The sequence below is a fragment of the Setaria italica genome, chromosome III, assembly GCF_000263155.2.
Source record: "Setaria italica strain Yugu1 chromosome III, Setaria_italica_v2.0, whole genome shotgun sequence".
NCBI lineage: Eukaryota > Viridiplantae > Streptophyta > Magnoliopsida > Poales > Poaceae > Setaria > Setaria italica.
The window spans coordinates 24,517,685-24,536,197 of NC_028452.1; the positions used below are offsets into that span (position 1 = coordinate 24,517,685).

Sequence of the window (18,513 nt, forward strand, 5' to 3'; positions counted from 1 at the left end):
ATTCCGGTCCCAGTTGGGTTTTATGGGCAAAAGGCTAATGTTTGTGACGGCCACGTCGGCCAACGGGCCAGGCTGTGGCATCAGCTACACTGTTCCCTTCGCAACGGGGGGAGGTCCCTCTCGTACGGAATCAGTATGTAATAAAAATGCAAATGCAATGTATAGTTTTATTTTTATTAGACATAGCCTTTTTTAAGACAAATTGCGACCATCTTTTTTTTTCACAAACTAGTGTTGATGTAGTTTGAAGACAATGACTTATTAATCTAGAAACATATGTTCATAGTTCTTATGCACTGAACCTGTAAATGATTTGTTGGTCAAAACTTATTTGGCCTAAAACCATTTAAATACGAAATGCGACTTCAAAAGAAAATTCATTGCGGTCGCAGTGGTGTGACGTCAGTGTTGTGCGAATCATGCGGAGGTTGGCGTGCGTATCACATCACGTGGCTCACAGCTAATTATTTAATCTTCCAGGTGGAGACGACGGTGGGTGCGGCATTGGGATTGTGACGTGACGCCGATCGCTGCACCAAGCTAATTTTTAGTGCGAGTCAAATTGGATATTTGATACCAATTAGAAGGTGAACTAAGGGGGTGTTTGGGAACACCCTATTAAAATTTAACACCTGTCACATCGGATGTTTGGATGCTAATTAGGAGTACTAAACATAAGCTAATTACAAAACTAATTGCACAGATGGAGTATAATTCGCGAGACGAATCTATTAAGCCTAATTAGTCCATGATTTGACAATGTGGTGCTACAGTAACCATTTGCTAATGATGGATTAATTAGGCTTAATAGATTCGTCTCACAAATTAGCACAAGGTTCTGCAATTAGTTTTATAATTAGATCATGTTTAGTCCTCCTAATTAGCATCCGAACATCCGATGTGACACTGTTAAAGTTTAGCACCTCGTATCCAAACAGCCCCTAATTATAAAACTAATTAGATAATAAGAGCTTATCGCAAGATGAATGTATTAAGCCTAATTAATCTATAATTAGCACATGTTTACCGTAGTATCACATGGGCTAATCATGAACTAATTAGGCTTAATAGATTCATCTCGCTAATTAGTCCTCATTTATGCAATTAGTTTATCATTAGACTATATTTAACACTCCTAATTAGTGTGCAAACATCCGATGTGATAGGGACTAAAGTTTAGTCCGGGGTATCCAAACACCCCCTTATGCTCAAGCCAATGATAGGTCGCCGCTCGGGTGGATGGTGGGTGGGAGCGGCTCGGCGGCGAGCTCATCGCCAGCCGCCAGTGGCCGAGGCCGGTAGGGTGTGGTTGTGGCGGCGGAGGTTAGGGTTCCGTGGTTTCGAGGGCTCCAATGGCCATCGGCCTTAGAGGAGGAGGGCGGCGGCTGCGGAGGTGGTGGGTTGACCGGTGGCGGAGGTGAGGCAGCGATTGCCGGACATCTTTTGGGGCAGTGGTCGGCAGCAGGGGTGAGGAGCACTGCCGGATTAGGAAGAGCAAGCCGGAGGGGTAACGGTGGTTGGTGGGCGGTTGGCACGGCGACACGCTCGTCGCCAGTCGGCCGACGCAATGGAGGTGGCGATGGGGAGGGGAAGCAAGAGGAGGAAGAAAAAGAGGTGTTGATGAGCTTCTACTAGATCTAAACTCTATAACTATCTGGCTTGTCAAAGCTAGATAAGAGTTCTCTTGTTCTCCTCCTCTTCCTCAGTCCCTCTGCTTTATGCTCTTGTCGTGCGAACATTTCTGATGATCGCGGTTGTTGATTACACAGGATCTCCAGCAAGGAAAATACGCACAGATACAGGTACAAGACGAAGCTGAAGAAAACCAACATGACTCAAGACAAAGAAGAGTACAGAGAAACAAGACTATAAAAACGAAACGAAAAGCATAGTACGGTGCGCTGACCGGCCTAACCGGAAGAGGAAAAAAACTTGTTGCCTTATTAGCACTAGTTAGCTCTAGCAGACTAGCAGTTTTGCCAAGCCTTTGCTTGATGATCTCCTCCATGCCCTTCTCACCTTTACCGGAGGGACTGGTGGGTAGAACTAGAAGCGCTCACTGCCTCCACGGCAACGCGACCTCGTAGGGCGGTAGAGGCGGGCTGTTGGAGCCCGTTGGAGCCCGGGTTCTGGCCGCTAGGGACGTTATTATGCTCGAGCGAAACATCACCACCATCGCCGCCACCGGGAACCTCTCTCGTCGCCGCTGTCGCTGCCATAGCAAGCAGCACAAGCCGCAGGACGATGACGGCGGCGACCCGGTGGCGGGTGCCGAGGACGCTGACGCCCATGTTGGGGTGAGTTGGGACGTACGGTGCTGTGCTTCACCTTTGCTTACTTAGGTTGCGAGATGTGACGAAGGTGGCGTTTGGATACCTAGAGCTAAACTTTAGCCCTATCATATTGAATGTTCGGATGCTAATTAGGAGGACTAAACATGAGCTAATTACAAAACTAAGAGCAGAACCCCTAGGCTAAATCGCGAGACGAATCTATTAAGCCTAATTAATCCATCATTAGCGAATGGTTACTGTAGCACCACATTATCAAATCACGGACTAATTAGGCTTAATAGATTCGTCTCGTGATTTAGCCTAGGGGTTGTACAATTAATTTTGTAATTAGCCTATATTTAATACTCCTAATTAGTGTTAAACATCCGATGTGACAGGACCTCAAGTTTAACCTCCAAACACCCCTGAAGATTCATGGATCACGGCTCCCCGAGGGGCTAGGGTCATGTTTAGTTCCCTCCAAACTCCCAACTTTGACATTATGCAAAAAGAAGATTCCCCATCACATCAAATTTGTGGTACATGTATGGAGTATTAAATGTAGACGAAATCAAAAACTAATTGCACAGTTTTGTTGTACTTTGCGAGACGAATCTTTTGAGCCTAATTAGTCAATATTTGGACAATAATTCACAAATACAAACGAAACGCTACAGTTACGCATTTATGGCAAAATGCTAATTTTGCCACTTCCAAATTGGGAACTAAACAAGACCTAGGTTGGGTCGCCCGAGTGAATAGAATAATACATAGTACCAGAGAGATCTTTTTCACTGTGTGATGGAGCAATGAGCGTCAATCAAATTGATGCATGCCGTCTCAACAACGAATCTGCCATCTGTACTTAGGGCAATTCTCAATATGATCTAGGCAGGTTGATGATTCATGTGATTGTTTTCCTACTCCATGCGATCGCGACCATGCTTCTAGTTCTACCGCCTGATTTGCCGTAGCTTCTAATTTTCAGAGAAGATTTGCCGTAGCTTCTGTAGTTGTGGGCTGGGCTCAGTGCGGGACCGCACAGCGCGGCGTGCATGCGCGTTGAGCTGACTGGGCTCTGCGATAATGAACCAGAGCGGACTTTACTCCTGGGCTAAAAATCTTGAACCCAAATCTGAGAATAGAGAATACAGAACTGACATTGATACAAGTTTAGCCAATATTCCTTGTCTTCTGTTTTTTCCTTTTGCAACCCTTGTGTTCTTTTAACTGGTTTGCAACCCTATTGGTACGCACATAATTACCAGTGATTACCAGCACATATTGTAAGAACCACAGAGGGATTTCCTAACGCAGCATCAATGGTGGCCGTTTGAATAGGAGGAGCACGCACTAGTTGACGTACATTTGTTGACGGACGCCTTCCGTCGATGCCCGAGAAATGGACGCCTTCATCAATTCCACGGTATGGATCCCTCAGTTTCTCCGTCGTGACCAGATACATGCGAGTAGGGTGTTTGGGAGGAGGGGGCTAAATTTTAGCTCCCGTCACATCAAATGTTTGAACACTAATTAGGAGTATTAAATCTAGATTAATTAGAAAACTAATTACACAACCCCGAGGCTAAATCGCAAGACGAATCTATTAAGCCTAATTAGTCTATGATTTGACAATGTTGTGCTACAGTAACCATTCACTAATGATGAATTAATTAGGCTTAATAGATTCACTCGCGATTTAGCCTAGGGGTTCTGCAATTAGTTTTGTAATTAGCTTATATTTAATCCTCCTAATTTATATCCGAACATCCGATGTGACAGGGCTAAAATTTAGCCCTCTCCTCCTAACACCCCCGCCGCGTTCGGACAATAACGGAGATCGATGGTGCCCCAGCCCAACCGAGGGCGCCGTGCAAACCCGTGTGCCCCGCCGCCGGTTTTGGCTGGTCGGTCCCATGTGACGCCTGCGCGATCGAGCTCCATCTCTGGCGCGCGGTGCACGAAACCACGAATCACGAAGACGACCGAGAGAACCCGTAAGGAAAAAGGGCGGTCAAGGCGTGGGTAGGCGGCTGTCCCCGGTGGGCGCGTAGGGTTTGGTGCCGCCACGGTGACTTTGGACGATGCCTCGGTGGCACTTTGTGCTTACTCGATCATAGTATATCATTATTCCATGGATCATTTGGTCAAGGAAATTAGAACTTGTAGTCCAAAGACTGATCTGATATGGTCTGATACTCGATCTGAGCTTGCATTGCTTTTAAGACGGTCAAAATACGATGCGTTGGGTCACATCGGATGTTCGAACGCTACTAAACGTGAGCTAATTATAAAACTAACTGCAGAACTCAGGTACTAATTCACGAGACGAATCTATTGAGCCTAATTAATCCATCATTAGCAAATGGTCACTGTAGCACCATATTATCAAATTATGGACTAATTAGGTTTAATAGATTCGTCTCGCGAATTAAACTCCATATGTGCAATTAGTTTTGTAATTAGACTATATTTAATATTCCTAATTAGTATCCAAACATCCGATGTGACAGGTACTGAGGGTGTATCCAAACACCCCTTAGTAGACTGGGGTAGTGGAAAGGAGTAGAGTATCAAACTACTGATGAGGGTGTTTTGAGACTGAATACGAGGTGCTAAACTTTAGCAGGATCATATCGGATGTTCGGATGCTAATTAGGACTAAACATGAGCTAATTACAAAATTAATTGTAGAGTCTAATTCACGAGATGAATCTATTAAGGCTAATTAATCCATCATTAGCAAATGGTTACTATAGTAACCATTTGCTAATGATGGATTAATTAAGCTTAATAGATTCGTCTCGTGAATTAGTATAGGGGTTCTGCAATTAGTTTTATAATTAGCTCATGTTTAGTCCTTTTAATTAGCATTCGATTATCCGATGTGACATCCTAAATTTTAGCACCTCGTATCCAAACACTCCCTGATAGGAGTTTTTATTGGGATTTCAACAACTGAACGTGGGATGCCAGTACGATGTACTCCTAGTACATTATTTTTAGTTCGTGCTAGCAGGCTAGCAGCTACGAAGGAGCGAAATACAGTACTAGTGCGCACCACCTGTAAACATGCATGGGTCTGTTTGCTTCAGCTTATAAGCCGGCTGAAAAGCTGAAACGGCTGATTTGTTGTGAGAGGAAAACACTGTTTGGTGTCTGAAAGCGAACCAGCCTATGGTCGGTGGATGCCCTCCGGCTATGTCGTCCTATGCCCTACGCTCTGTACTGCAAATGCCTGCAAATCTATACAAGCTTATTAGTTTATACATCCAAATATTACCACTGGGATATGTAAAACTCTACAGCATTGTTTTGTACCATTTGGGTTTAGAGAAGTACTCCACGAACCAAGGCTTACTACAAAACGTCGCTGGCGTTGAAACAGAGCTGCAGGAAAGGCTCCTCCGTTTCATTCCTACTAGATGCACGTTCAATTCAATTCACAGGTTTTTATGTGATACGTCGTCAAGAGTCAAATAAGTAGAAAAGGGGTCGAGGCAGGGGTCAAAAAACTGAGCTGTAGTATTTTGCATGGACGTAGCGTTGTGTTCGGTAGCGTCGTTCACCGACTTGCAGTGTCCGACGGACGATGGGTCTCAGCTGCGCACAGCAGCATCGATGGTCAAAATTGGTCATCGTCTACTTAGGCAATTTTTGCCAGTTTCGTCCAGCTCCACCACCCCGTGAATAGCCTCATCGAATCGAGAAGAACTGAACGCCGTTGCAGCCGAAACCAAATCGAGCTACTCTCTCTCTGCGTTTCAAGAACAGAACACGCATAAGATCGATTTTTGCAGACACATCAAATCCCAGGGGACACGAGACTTTCGCCTGAGCTAACAACATTCATGATTCATGTAACGCGTCATACAAGGTCACCAACAACGTTGCTCCTCGATGACAATGGGTCACTCATCCACGTGGTGACCCAGCGTGAGCATACACAAGATCACTCGCCTCAGTCATCAAGCGTTACAAGATGCTCGTACATTACTGGTAGTCTGGTACTATCTCTAGTAAGTACTTCTCTAGCCAGGCAGAGGCAGCTATGCCCAGCAGGCAGCAGCAACTAGCGGAGCCTGCTCCTAATCACTCTCTGGTTTATTTACCGACAAGCTAAACAATCTTACTATCCTAGGCGAACATGAGGTCGACGGCGTCCCAGGCCTCCACGTCGTCGCCCTCCTCCGCCCCGGCGTGCTCTAGGCCCAGGAACGCCTCGAGCCCGCACATGCAGTCCCGCAGCGTCTCCGCTCCGCCTCCGCCGTCCGCCACCGCCGCACCCACGACGGCGGCCGCCGGAGACGACGACCCGGAGCTCTCCTCTGCCGCCGGGACCTTCCGGCGCTTCTTGGCCGCGGATGGCGCGCCGCCCGGGCCGACGGCGGGCGGGAAGTTGAGCTTGGCCTTGGCGCCGCGGATCTCGCGCGCCGCGACGTCGTAGGCGCGCGCGGCGTCCTCCGGGGTGGTGTAGGTGCCGAGCCAGACGCGGGCGCCCTTGCGCGGGTCGCGGATCTCCGCCGCCCAGCGGCCCCAGGGCCGGCGCCGGATCCCGCGGTACGCCGTCTTGCGCCCCGGCGCCGGCAGCCTCGCCGCCTTGACCAGCTCCTCGTCGCCTGAGACGAAAGGCACATAACCACCACCATCAGCGAGATGTTATCAGGCCGTGCATGCGTATATATAGGTTTGCAAAACGGAATCGTCTCTGCTGTTTTTAGCGAAGCACGGGCGTCCGGACAGAGCCGGGGAATTTGCTGGAGAGACGACGAGAGAGCAGGCAGGTTGGCGCTAAAAATAGCAGAAACAGAAACAGCGTGGTACCGGAGAGGACGGAGGCGGAGGTGGTGTCGTCGGTGGAGGATGTCGCCGGGCGGCGGGCGCCGGCGGGGACGAAGTCGGCGATTATGGCTCCGCCGCACATTGTTTCTCCACGGATAGCAGCAACTCCTACAGCTAGCTAGCTCGTCAGTCAGGAGATTAGGCAGGGAGGCCGCAACCGCACAATGCGAAGTGTTGTTGTGTACTAGTGTGGTTTTGTGTCCCGATGGCCAGCTGATGGGGCTCCACCAGAGGCCAAACCACCTCCCTATATAGCAACCCCTCCTTCTACAGTTAACCGGGCCACATCATGGTCCAGCAAGCGAGCAAAGTATTTGTTACAGTGCTCCTCCATCTTTTTCTTGAAAGCAGAAACGAGGACGACGAGAGACGCGCGTCACGTGCGAGGCCCTGTAGTAAGAGCAGGCCACTGCGTAGTGGCAGCCGTACGGGACGGGATGGGTGGCTGACTAGTGCTACAGCAGCCTGCCTGCCAGCCATGTGTGTGACGGTTTACTGCAGGCAGGCAGCCCTGCAGCTGTGGCCTTGTTTAGTTGCCCTGAATTTGGGTGTCCAGAATTACTGTTGTAGCATTGTAGCACACTGTAGCATTTCGTTTGTATTTGTGAATTATTGTCCAAATATTGACCGATTAGGCTCAAAAGATTCGTCTAGCAAAGTACAACAAAACTGTGCAATTAGTTTTTGATTTCGTCTACATTTAGTACTCCATGCATGTACCGCAAGTTTGATGTGACGAGAAATCTTCTTTTTGCATAGTGTTAAAATTGGGAGTTTGGGTGTAACAAGGCCGTAGTAGCCTTTCGTCAGAAAAAAGTGCCGCGCCGAACGAGGGCCGGTGTCCGGACGCACGCGCCGCGCGGATCGCGTGGCTGCCGAGGCCCGAGGGGGGAGACCAAGTGGCGCGGCTGCAGGGAGACGTGGCCGCCCGGCCCGGCGCCGGAGCCCGACACCTGGCTCGCGGGTGCAGGCCAGGTCTCGTACGTGTAGGCGTGCGAATCCATGCGGTGGCCGGGGGTGAGCGAGCGAGTGCCCGGGGCGCGCGCGCGGGGCCGCGTCCCTGAGACGACGATGCGTTGAAGGGGGTCAGCGTGAGGAGGATCTCCGATCTCGGCGTCGCGCGGTGAAAAGGATGGATAGGGCCATAGGGGTTTGGTGCCGGTCCCCCGTCACTGTCCCCGCGATCGGATCCGCCTCTGGTTTCCAGGCGCGAAACGGTGGGCTGCGACGGGGCCGGACCACCGGATTGCCGACGGCCTTCGCCGCGTGTTCGCGTGTGCGCCTGCCGGCGACGCGATCCCTTCCTTTTGGATCACGGTGATCCGCCTTTTGCCCGTGTCATACGTATATTTTCATGAAATCATCGTGCCCCGTTTGGATACCCGTTAAAATTTAGCACCTATCACATATGCTAATTACAAAACTAATTGCACAGACGGAGTTTAATTTGCGAGATGAATCTAGTAAGTCTAATTAGTCCATAATTTGACAATGTAGTGCTACAGTAACCATTTGTTAATGATGAATTAATTAGGTTTAATAGATTCGTCTCGTGAATTAGCACAAGGGTTTTGCAATTAGTTTTATAATTAACTCATGTTTAGTTCTCCTAATTAGTATCCGAACATCCGATGTGACATTGCTAAAGTTTAGCACCTATTATCCAAACACCCACTTAAGTACTACTCCCTACCTGGTAAGTCGTACTGTAACAATGGGACTGGAAGTCATATCTGTGATCACTGTCGCGGAACGCCCGCATCTGCTCGTGGTTTCCTATTGCAAGCACACTTTGCCGTGTCATGCCGATACGAAATACTCCTGCTACTAGTGCTCGTGTCCCGACTCCTCAGTTGGGTATTAAATACGCAGATACGCCAATGTATGTGCCCCGTGATCTAGGTGGGGTGGCAGGCCGGGGTATGATTAGTAGCGCACGTGATTACTTATCCAAACCAGAGAAAGGGGTGCGCAAAATCTTAAGGTTCAGTGTACCATCGCATTTCAACCTGGTTTGTCTAATCCAAAAGGCTTAAAGCATGTTGCCAGTGGCGCGGATGATGCTCATTCGCTGCTGCTTCTGTCAGCCGGCAACGCGTCAACCGATCCTATAGACACATTCGTTCTTTCCATCGAACTGCTGCCATCGGCACGACGGCAGCATTTTAGAGCCAAATCAAGAAGCGCACACAGAAAAATTTGGTTGATGTTGAGAATGGATCAGCACGAAACTATGAACCATAATGTCCCGCACACGTTTCGGATTCAGTTTGTGCATTGAAACGTTTCTTCGATGAATTAGTGAAATCATTTGGCTTTCTGATAGATTCTGATTCTAATAAAGGATGATAGTTGAAATGAGAAGAAAGTGAATCAGAAATGGGTGAAACACCCTTTTGCCTGTTTCTCCCTTGGAGTGTAAAAAAGTGAAATGTTTCTCCCATTTCTGATTCGAAACGCTTCAAAAAACACTATTTGATAAGGATTCTTGTGATTCTGGGAAGAAACTAAAACGTTTCTTGCAGCGATTCTGGGAAGAAACTAAAATGTTTCTTGCAGCCAAACGGGTCTAAATATATGCTTTTTTGAGCTGCTCCAAAATTTGGATTCCAAAAGTTTTCGCACAATGGATGTACACACGCAAGACAAAATGATGTTGGACCCCACATCAAAATACCTTTCTCCATGTCAAATATTTTTACAATACAATTGAGAAATATTTTTACAATACAATTGAGAACATTTTTACAATACAATTGAGCCTGCTTGGTAAGCTGGCTGCGGCTATTGCAGCAACTCCAGGAGCTGTAGCCAGCCAGCATTAGCTGCAGCCCGCACGATCTAATGCATCAAGCTAATAATTGACTGGCTTTGGGCCCTTAGCCGAGCGGCTGCGCGCAGGAGCGGGCCCAAATTTGGATCGTGGGTATTCAGAATTTGAAAGGGTAAATAATTTTTCTGACAGGCTAGTTTTAGCTTTAGCTTGTGTAATTAGTTATATAATCACATAGCCCTTCTTTCTCTTGATTTCCTCTTTATGTTTTAGACCTAAAAATTAAACATTCGCAAATTGCAATCACAAATTACTACATTCATAAACACTCGCAAATTGTAATCACAAATCCATATACATCGGAAATTGCTCGCCTCAATTGTTAGTTTTTGCAGACATATCATGTGCCAACGTGCGCCTGTGCTGGTCTAATGGAGCCTGGAGTAGACAGGGGAGATTGGGAGAAGGCACAAAAGGGAGAGCAGTTCTAGTCGACATGCCAGCCACGGTGGTGTCCTTGCATGCCCCTACACCGCTGCGTGCACCCGCTGCAACTCCTACAAGGCGCGACACAACGCAGGGCACCAACTTTCATCACTCGGTGCCACACTTGCTCCAACACCCCACCTGCCACCGGCCGGCATCTCTGTTGACGCTTGTTATTGACACACTTTTAGTATCATTTAAGTGGTGTTTTCATACATATTCTTATACTAACCCGTCACTTGGCACTTGAAATAATCCCATCATTGCATATGTGTTGTATTTTGAAGGACATTCTGTTTTCGCAGAAAATTGGACTAAATTGGAGCATAATTGGATAAGGTTCAGGACAAGCGACAACCTAGAGAAAGACGAAGGCCAGAGACCCCAAAAGGTCATGGGCCATCGGCCTATGGGGCCATGCCAATCGGCCTAGGGTCCCATAAAGCCCATTCATACTCATCTTCGGCGATGACTCCTCCAAGAATACATAGGGACTAAGTTTCACAAGATATGGCAAATTCACTTCAGGATCAAGGATGGGAACAAGGAGGGCTTTGGAAAGATATCAAGATCCATCCTTATCCCAAGGCTATCGATGTGCAAGTCCCGCATGCAAGTAAAAATAAGTTTCCAAAACATCAGAGAAGCCTTGGCGACGAAATTGAACGTGAGACAATGAAAGGAAGGCCCAGGCTGATCGCCACCTCACCTTCCAATTTAAGCCATGCCACCTCTGGACTATAAATATCCCGAAAATCCACCAAGCCCCGGAATCAATCCACCAGAACTCGACGAAACCAAGGACATCCACCAGAGGGAGCTGAGGACCGCTGCAAGTCTTCAAAGTTGTCTGGGAGATGGCGTAGGCTGACTCTAGCCACCATGACCTCCCTGCGCGGTTGTGCCATGGTGGAGTTCAGAAGCTAGTTGTGATCATCAATGGTAGGTACTCGGAGGTGATGATTGTTGACGGTCGTTAAGTACCAAATATGACCATCAATATACTGACGATGGACTGTGCTTATTCTATTGTTTAATGTTTATTGGACATTGCAAAAATATTTTATTGATAAAGTTAAGAAAAAGGGCCGGCAAAATAAAAAAAATGGCAGCCAGCACTTGCGCCACAAAGCACAGCTGCGCGTCAGAAGCAGCGCTGCGCGCCACAAACAGAGCAGGGGTTAGAGGAGTAATTAGGGGTACAAAAGTTATTTTCCCTCTAACATTCTAAAGATTAGGATTTCATCCAAACAGCCCACTCCTAAATTTTAGTACTACCAATTTCTAGCTCCTAAAGTTTAGGACACTACTAAACTTTAGGAGTTTGTATCAAACAGGCTCTAAACTATAAAGCCCACTAACAATCCATTAGGTCAGGCATGCAGCACCGCACCAGCGTCCCCTTTATTTATTTTTTCGTACCGCTCCGTTGCATGCACGCATGCATGCAGGTACCGGTGAGTGTCATTGACTTTTTTTAGCGTTGTACATAGCTCAATTTTTTTTTGCTAAAGATTTTGTAACCTGGTATATTCAAATATTAAAAAATATACTCAACATTTAAAAATACTAGATTCAACATTTATCCAATTTAGTTCAAATATTTTAGTAAAGTAGTTCAGCATTTTATGTGAAATGTTGAAGCAGTATTCAGAAAATGTTGCACATATATATCCCAAAATGTTGAAATAGTATATTTTGAATGTTGATTTTAAAAAACAGATAAAAAGTCACAATATATTGATATTGTATTTTATTTTGTTGTATGAATTCTAACTAGCATCATGATTCAAACATAATCCGAAACACATTTATGGTTGAAAGAAAAATGGAATTGAGGTTTCAAAGAATCTCGCCAACCAACCATCAGCGATCACCCGCAACCATTCACGAGCCCCCACATGTCCAGCTCCACCCGCAGCAAACTCATGCACGTAACGTGCTCGCTTGCCAGTTTTGATCTGATCCGTCCATCGTAGCCTGCACCAATCTCAAACATCGGAAGCCATATAGCAAAAATACTTCCCAAAGATACTTAGGTCCATGGGGGCTCCTATGTGGCTAGCGGAAGCCAGTTAAGCCTCACAACTATAAAGCTCAGGCCCAATTAAAAATTCAAATGAGCATTTTAACATAATCAATTCAACATTTCAGCAAAATCATATTAAACATTTTTTTAAAGTCAGATCAACATTAAAAAAATACTAGATTCAACATTTTTAAAAAAAACTGAGTCAACATTTTGTAAGAAAATACAACATTCAACATTTTTCACTATCTATTTCAACATTTGGACAAATAAAGTTCAACATTTGAACAAACAAGATTCAACATTCTAATTTTTTCTTATCGTTTTCCTTCAGCATGGCAGTGTGCGGGCAAGCGGACGGGGGCGCGCGGCCAGGATGCCTGAGAAGCAGCGGTGCGGACAGGGGGTGGCTGCGGGGCACGCGGCCAAGGGCGCGCACGACCGGCATGCCAGGGGGCGGCGGAGCTCGCGGCCGGAGATGCGTGTGGTCGCGCTTGCAGGGCTGGCGGGGAGCCAAGGTGGCGTGGGCGTTAGGTTGCCTAGCGAGCTTGGCCTCACCCTGCCTCCGGACTCTCCTCTCTGGCCCGCACTCTCTGCCCCCGATGCTCTGCCGCTGCCCCGCCCGCTCCCACGGGATCTGGAGGCGGCGCGGGGGCACGGCTCGGAGAAGGAGCGACGGCGCTGCCACCCGTGCACCGGGGCCTCGGCGCACCGTTTGCTGGCCCTGGTGGCTAGGTTTAGTCGGAGTAGGGGTGCGCCGCCTCGGCACACCACCAGTGAGCCTCGACGAAATGGATGTCAGGAGTGTCTGCGACCTCTTGACTGCTATGGCGGAACCACCCAGATTAAACCGATTTAAGTGTGCTAACCATCATCTTAATGGCTAATCGGGTCACACGCACTTAAAACGGTGTACTTGAACAGTCCGTCGGGTCAAGCCTGATTCAAGCATTGAATACCTCGATTGAAACAACATGCAACAAGTGTCACACGAAAGTGAGCGCAGATAATACAACATGATATTTTAGTTTACAAACATAGAGTTCCCATCTCAATTTACAAACTAAGTTTAAATTTCATAACAGATTACAAGCTAAAGTTCTTAAATAAAGCACAGCGGAAGTCTAAATGATAAAGCACGAATAAAGATTCATGACGACATGAGTAGCCCGCCAACATGTCATCCAACATGAGATCACCTCAAGGCGAGGCCAGAGACCACTCAACTGACCACCCTTCAGGTAAAGGACGGCCATCAAAAGGTTGACCGGCAACCAACTCTATCATTTCTTCACTAAGACCTGAAAGTAAACAACAAAGCAAGACTGAGTATGCTAATACTCAGCAAGACTTACCCGACTATGGTATATACTTAGCCGACTCCTAGTATGAAAGGCTTTTAGCTGAGGGGTGTGTTTTACCAAAAAGCAACTAAGAGTGGATCCTTACTTTCAAGTTTTAGCATCCAATTTAAAGTTGAGCCAACCATTGTACATGAGCAACATTTTCAAAACTTTCAGTGTGGAAAAATAATTGATTAGATAACAATATCAACATCATTTTACATTTCCTTTCATTCCACTTCTTACTATGATGTGACGCAGTGATCAAGGTTCTCTTAACCAAGAGCAGCGACAAATTGATTTGATTTATTAACCTTGCAAGGTAGACCTATACACACGGCAAATGCATGCCCTGTCAAGCCGCATATGGCAAATGGTTCCCTTAAAGAGCGATGGCAGTTGCGAACTCCTATGACCCTCGAGTGCTAATCCCCACGGTACCTCCCTGGGTTAGCCGTGAGTTACTGACTAGCACACGAATAGGATGACTAGCATACGAATAGGAAACAGGACCAACTCAGCTCAGTCTACAATCACGCCATAAGATACTAGGTTTTACCAGTTGCAACTACCTTTTACTTCCAGCATGTGTATAGTACAGTTCAAACTCGATTAGCAAGGCCACAACAAACGGACCTTAATCGACACAGGCGGAGTGCAACCAACAACACTAACTTCAAATTCACTTCTATCTCCGCCTGGTCTCCAACTTTTCTTTCACGAGTGATTCATTCTCAAGTAACTTGCCATATATATCGAAAGGTCCTATGTCTCGCGAGTGACAGGCAATCACTTGACTTCTACCATTCTTAATTAAGCATGACACTTCTATCGACCTACACATACTAGTATTTGAACTTGGGGTCCTATGGATCATGCAACTAAGGTTCCATTCAACTCCTAGGAACTGAATGCATAAAGTAAACACTTATTTAAGGTAATTGCATAGTTTTGAAATTAGGGGTCATGCTCCGGGGCTTGCCTTCAAAACTAGCCTTGGGTTCTTCTGAACTTTGATTCAGGTCTTGTGGTGCATCAACTTGAGAGGCTTCAAGCTGCTCACTCTCAAATGCGGCGATCAATTCATAAAGACCGTTGACTAGCGGGTTATCTACATGAAAATGCATATGTATGAGTTGATTGAAAGGTGATGACACATGCATGAAGTCAAGTTTAGAGAGTGCAACAACTCAATCATACATGATTACAAGTTCAAGTAGAGCATAAAAACATATTGCTCTCTACACAAGAAATATGCTTAGGGCTAAAACTATAGCAATACTCACTAGAGACCAAACAAACAGCACATGCAAGTAACCATAATGATTTTACCAGTGAACTTTTCAAAGATGAATGTACTACTGATAAAGAGCATAAAAGAATAAATTTATTGGCCTGTAATTCTAGTAGCAGGTATTTTTAATAAATAACATGAATAAATGTTCAGGAAGTCTCTGTTGGTATATGAACATGAATGATTTATAGGAGCTTTCTCCCTAGACAAGCAATTTACTACAAAAAGTTTAGCTTGATTGCACTACTATAGAATTTCTTAAAAATCAAACCTGGTTAAACTGTAAATATGAAGAAGGGATTATAACAAGAGTTCTATCTTCAGTTTAGTGCTACAAACTTTCTAGAATAGTTTTCAACACTATTATATATTACTGTGAATTGAACAGGATTTTATGAGCATGAGAACTATTTATTCCAAAATAATGAGATTAAAACACATGCATTTTAATAAGCAACAAAAACACATATTTCACAAGAACAAGTATTTTTACTAGGTAGATCTGAGCATCAGGAAGCCAACAAAATTTATGTCGCATTTTATCATTTTTCTATGATTTTATATGGATTTGTAAATTTTCAGCCATTTCAACTAAAACTAAATTAGAAAAAGAAAAAGTTACTTTCGCAGATAGGTCCTCGGAACAAAACTATCCTAGCGGGTCTACCCTTTCTTTTGCACTAAAGCCCCTAGATCTAGCACTTAGGACCCTTGAAGTTTTCCACCTTAGCACTTAAACCCTTAAATTTTTTGCACAACCCCCTAAGCTTCTAATTCTTTCGCACCCGTGTCCTCTCCTCCTTATTCAACCTTGGGCACGCCCGAGTGCCCATGGTGGGTGGCCGCGGTGAGGCACTGCCAGCGCGGCGGCCGCGCCACGCACCTTGGTGACTACCCCTCAAGCCTCAATACATCTAGGCGCACCCGCTCCCCTAGTTATTTCCTCAAAATTCGAACCCTAGCTCTAGCCACGACTGGCGGCAGTGCACGTTGGCGGCGAGCTCATGAATGAGCGTGACAACTAACCTAAGAAGGCGAAGCGGCGAGTGCTAGGGCACCAAGAGCTCACTGTATTTCTGTTTGTGGGGTTGGTGATACAAGAGGAAGCCGAGAGGATAGGGTTCGATGGTGGGTTGGAGATGGGCGGTCGGTGGCAGGAACCTCAACTCCCGGCGGTCGAGGCCATGGTGCCGGGCAAGGAGAGGCGGAGGAGGTGGCTAGGAAGGTGAGACATCTTTGGACTGAGGTGATTTGAAAATGGCGAGGCAAGGACGGTGGATTTGGCCAGTGGGTGTGAGGAGCTTACTCGGTTCTTCTCTAGCTCGAGGAAGAAGAATGAGGAATAGAAAAGAGAGGAAGGGAGGAGGGAGGGAAGATGAGGCTGACGGTTTGGAGGATAAGGCCGGGCAACGACGGTTGGGTGCTGTGTCAAGGTGAGAGGACGGTGATAGTGGAGTGAGGATGGCGCGATAGTGGCGAGCGCAGGCAAGGAGGTGCTGGCATCAGCGTCAGTGGCATGGGCGGGGCGGAGTCGGTGGCAATGGGACGGCGGCGGTATGGCTGTGCGCGGGGTGTGACGGAGTGCAGTGAAGGTTTGACTGCGAAGGACATGAGGGGCGGGTCGCAGGCACTGGCACGTGGCGGCGAACCTGACCCAACGACCAGCGGTAGAGGAGCAGGCGGGATGGGAGGAGGGAGAAAGAAGGAGTGACGAGTGGGCCCGCGCCAATTTTTGAAAAAGATCTTCCCAACTTCAAAAGAGCTAGATGCAGCTGACTAAAAATCCCCCAAAAATATCCATTGGAAAGATAAAATCACAAAGAACACAATGAAGCTTGAACTAACTGCAGGGCTAAAAAGGATTGCACAGAATTTGAAAAGGAAAACAATTAAAATTGAAAATTCCCTTTTTTCCTAGCTCAAGCTTTCCGAGTCGCATGAACCATATGTGTTAATGCCATGTAAGCCTCAAGCTTTCCGAGTCGCATGAACCATATGTGTTAATGCCATATATCTTACAGAAGTTAGAGCTTAGTCAATGTTAGTGAGTGTGGATAGTGATGAAATAATGGGCTTGGCCCATTGCAATTTCAGAAATTCCATACAAATCTCAAAGGCCCATATGGGCATGAGCAAGTGGTTGGAGTGGTTCAAACCTTTAGTCCCACATTGCTAGTGGAGGAGAAGGATGACCAACATAAATATGGAGGTTGTCTCTACTCCTCCAAGCTATGTGTGTTTGGAGAGAAGGAAAGCTCCACACCCGCGTGCTCGTCTCGCCGGGGTGGGGCGGGGCAGTGCAGGGCGAGGCGAAGGGTGTGGGTGTGCGACACCTGCGTGAATGGTCCACCGAAATTCGGCCTCCAGACTTGCGGTGGCGCAGTTTCCTTTTGCTATTTTTTGGTTACTTAGCCTTCAAGTCAGTGAGATATATGGAAGCCTAATCGGTTTAGATCACGATCATGACGTGAGATCATGGGTTCTTCTAGATATACGACCTATCGACCTCTACCGAAAAGATGATCTAATCGAGCTAGGGTTTTTGCCTCTTCTCGTTGCTCGCCATCACCGTAGTCTACTCCATCTCGAGCGTCAACGTGCACCAGCGAACGGGAGAGCAGGTCTTTGGAACTTCTTGCTCTTGTGATCCTGCACCGGGAGAGGGCAAATAAGGTTTTCGGGAAGTGCTCTGCGCGACTGCTTAGGGTCTTCACCATGGCTCGTCTTCTGTCCAAGTCCGATGTTGCGGCGTGCCATCGTCTTCGACGTCGTCTGCTGCCCTCCGTCTGCAACACCATCATCTGTAAAAACCTAGCCTAATTAAACCATGTTTAATCTTAAGTAAAGTTGTTAGAGCCTAAGAGAACAAGTGACAGCTGGGAAACCAAGTAAAAAGACACTTGCGCCCCTCACAAACTAAACCGCTGATTAAAGTGAAACTCAAATTTTTGCTTAAACACTTAAAAATCTGTCCAACTAAGGGTTGTAGAACTCAGCCTTCCTAACAACTTTTATTTTTCATGTTTTGCTTGATTCTGAGCAGAGGACCCTCAAAAACTCGAAATATGACGTGTACTGAAATATACCCAACAAGTCAAAGTCTCAACTTTAGGGCTCTTTATCTCGAAATTTCTAAGGAAAACTCAAGCTGAACCCTATAACAAAGTTTTAGAGCTACAAGTGATGAACAACTTTGGTTTTTGGAGTTAGGTCAAAATCAGCACAAAAGGTTTTCAAAAAGGCAGTCTGAAATTCCTCAGTTTTGGCCGAACTTTGACGCGATTTATATCACAAACGTTTTTGAATCTGAGCAAACTCCTTTAACAAATTTTGAATTAGAATGCTAGACCTACAAGTTTTGTAAAGGAAGGTAGGGGCCAGCAGTTCAAAAATCCGGAGAAAATCACCCCCTAAGAGCGGTCCCTCGGCGGATCCCGCGCGTGCCAGAGCGCGTCCACCTCGCGCCCGCCGTC

The 18,513-nt window shown here is 46.6% G+C and overlaps 1 protein-coding gene across 1 annotated transcript; it reads right to left on the reverse strand.

The window, feature by feature from the left end:
* Window positions 1–6,101: 6,101 nt before the first annotated feature.
* Window positions 6,102–7,351, reverse strand: LOC101775238 (ethylene-responsive transcription factor ERF071). The gene is made up of 2 exons (XM_004962273.2): window positions 7,098–7,351; window positions 6,102–6,892 (listed from the first exon to the last, which is right to left on the reverse strand). The coding sequence occupies exons 1-2, from the start codon at window positions 7,195–7,197 to the stop codon at window positions 6,411–6,413; spliced, it is 582 nt and encodes a 193-aa protein (XP_004962330.1). The 5' UTR covers window positions 7,198–7,351; the 3' UTR covers window positions 6,102–6,410.
* Window positions 7,352–18,513: the final 11,162 nt, after the last annotated feature.